At 38.3% G+C, this 2,365-nt stretch overlaps 1 protein-coding gene across 1 annotated transcript in view; it reads left to right on the top strand.

Annotated features, from left to right (window-relative positions):
- Positions 1-2,365, top strand: part of phactr4a (phosphatase and actin regulator 4a) — a gene marked incomplete in the record, with an annotated part of 18,229 nt that overhangs the window by 12,156 nt on the left and 3,708 nt on the right. Inside the window, 2 exon segments of the mRNA XM_035681977.1 lie at positions 1,005-1,164; positions 1,400-1,455. Coding sequence (XP_035537870.1) covers positions 1,005-1,164; positions 1,400-1,455 — 216 coding nt within the window.

Here is a 2,365-nt window from a genome sequence, read left to right as displayed (position 1 = left end):
GATTTCACAAAAAAACAACAAAATGATTTAAATCCTACACTGAGTTCCCAAAGTAATCATTGTCTTCAATATGTAATTGAAGCTCATAAGATCCAAAAAATGTGTGCAGCTAAAGAGTGCTGTGAGACTGGGGGAGCTTCACAATGCTCTCGAGGATGAAAAAACTAGAATAAAAGGAGCTCCAGGCTAGCACGTAGAGCAAGACTCATAAGAGAACAAAAAAATGAGGAATATATCATAAAATATATATTGTGGGTAAAAACACCCGTCTGTGCTTGACTCACTGCTTTTGAAATAAAGTATCTTAGGGTTTTGGACTGCTGCTACAACCATCTTATGAACCATCTTAAGCTTTAGAGGCGTTTCCCAAAAGCACAATAACTGAACACACTACATGTTTTTATTGCCACAGGTCTGGAAAGTACTTGAAAGGGCTTGAATTTAAAAATGTTATTAAAAAAGGATTTCGCCCAGCAGAATCTCTAACCCTAACCCTATTTTATTTTCTGGAGAAAAAAATAAAATAAAACTTTGCTAACACACACACAAATATGATAATATATAATAGTTATTAGTTTATCGTGTATCTTTCTTTATTAATGCTGCATATGTTGTTTGCCAAATGCTTACATACAGCAGGCCTAATACAGTGGGCCTCCAGCAGCAGCTGAATCAGAAGACCTTTTTCACAGCAGCCCTTTTGACAGGATATAGTAGGGTAAACACAGGTGTTACTAATGATACTACGGTTCTGTTCCATTTAGTGTGTTAGAGCCTTTCCAGTGAGCCAATGTGCACAATAGGAGCATCCTGACTCTGTTTGACCTGAATCAGTTCACTTTCTTAAAGTGACTTACACCCAGGAATATGAATTGTTTAATTGTTTGAAACTGTTTACTGCACATTGAGCTTAATTTTAATAGTGAACAACTCCTAATGTAAAACCCTTCCTTGTGTCAAGCGCCGCTTAATGATGTTTTTTTTATGGGTCGTGTGTGTAACAGGTGGGCTGGCGAGCCGCGTGAAGAGGAAAGACACGTTGGCCCTGAAGCTGGAGAGAGAGCGAGAGGAAAGGGAGGCGCAGGAGAGCCACGAAGACATGAGCTGGCACAACAGGGACCAGTGGGTGGCAGTGAGGAACAGGATCGGTACCACACTGAACCGGTAAATCACTGGCATCGTCATATTGTATTCAATATGTCACCCATCCATCACAGTTTGACCGATCACATGCGTTATTTACAGTGGAACTCATATTGTTGAGACACTCCAAGGATAAAACTCATACCTTTTTAGTTTGTCGTGGAACGGGTCACCTCTCAAGACAAAATCTGTTCCTTTTTAAATGATCTCCATCAGCCTTTAAAAATGAGTAGTCAACAGTGTTTTGTGTCCTCAGGCGGCTGAGTCAGAGGCCGACAGCAGAGGAGCTGGAGCAGAGGAATATCCTTCAAGGTAAGACTCTCCGTCCTCCATCCCTCACTTCTTCACTCAGGTGTGTTCGATTTATCTCTGTACCACAAGGTCAGAAAGCACACTTTTCATTTTTCTCATCTTTGCTTCAATCAATAGTTTGCTTTAGTCAATCGTCCTCTGGTTTTTTTTCCCCTCTTGCCTCAGGCATATTGATGGTCACTAAACACACTGCAGTTTGTGCAGTTATAGTGATTTGACTTTATTAAGATGTTTCTGATTTGAATAATAGATAAACGCTTTATGAAGAAGAATTTGGGTACCTCATCAATTGTTCACACCAGACTTGCACATTTTTAGTAAAGGGGAGATTAAATAAGATGAGACACTGAATCAAATATCCATCCAATATTTTATAGGCTGTTTCACTGTATGGAGTCTACACAACAAGCGTTGAATGCTTTTTATTTGTCATGCATCTTTTGTTCTCTCTACTTTCATCACCTCCCATTGTTTTTAATACTTCAATCCTATCTTTTATTGTGATATCAGTTCTATAAAGTATATTTTTACACATTAGTCCTGATGTTTGATGATCAAGCTCCACTGCCATATAGTTTTGCTAACAGTAGATTTTCTCCACACTTTTTGTCAGGGAGTTGTTTTGCAACTTGCTTAAATGAAATACATTTTATAACATGTTTAACCAAGCTCGATAAAGGTTACAATACAGAGAACAAGAACTGAATAACGTACTTCCAGCAACTAGATAAAATACTACAGAGGAGTTGAATAGTTTAGCAAGTATGAGACAATAGAGTCAGAAATCAATCAGTGCTAACAAAATAAGTACAAATCACAGGTACAAACAAAAATAAGAGAAAATGTGTTCATATATCGCTTCTTACATGAGGCCCAATGACTCATAGTCATGTAGACATCCCAGTTTCAA

The sequence above is a fragment of the Morone saxatilis genome, unplaced genomic scaffold, assembly GCF_004916995.1.
Source record: "Morone saxatilis isolate NCDOM2014 unplaced genomic scaffold, NCSU_SB_2.0 Contig9, whole genome shotgun sequence".
NCBI classification, from domain to species: domain Eukaryota; kingdom Metazoa; phylum Chordata; class Actinopteri; family Moronidae; genus Morone; species Morone saxatilis.
This window is presented reverse-complemented; position numbering and strand designations above follow the sequence as displayed.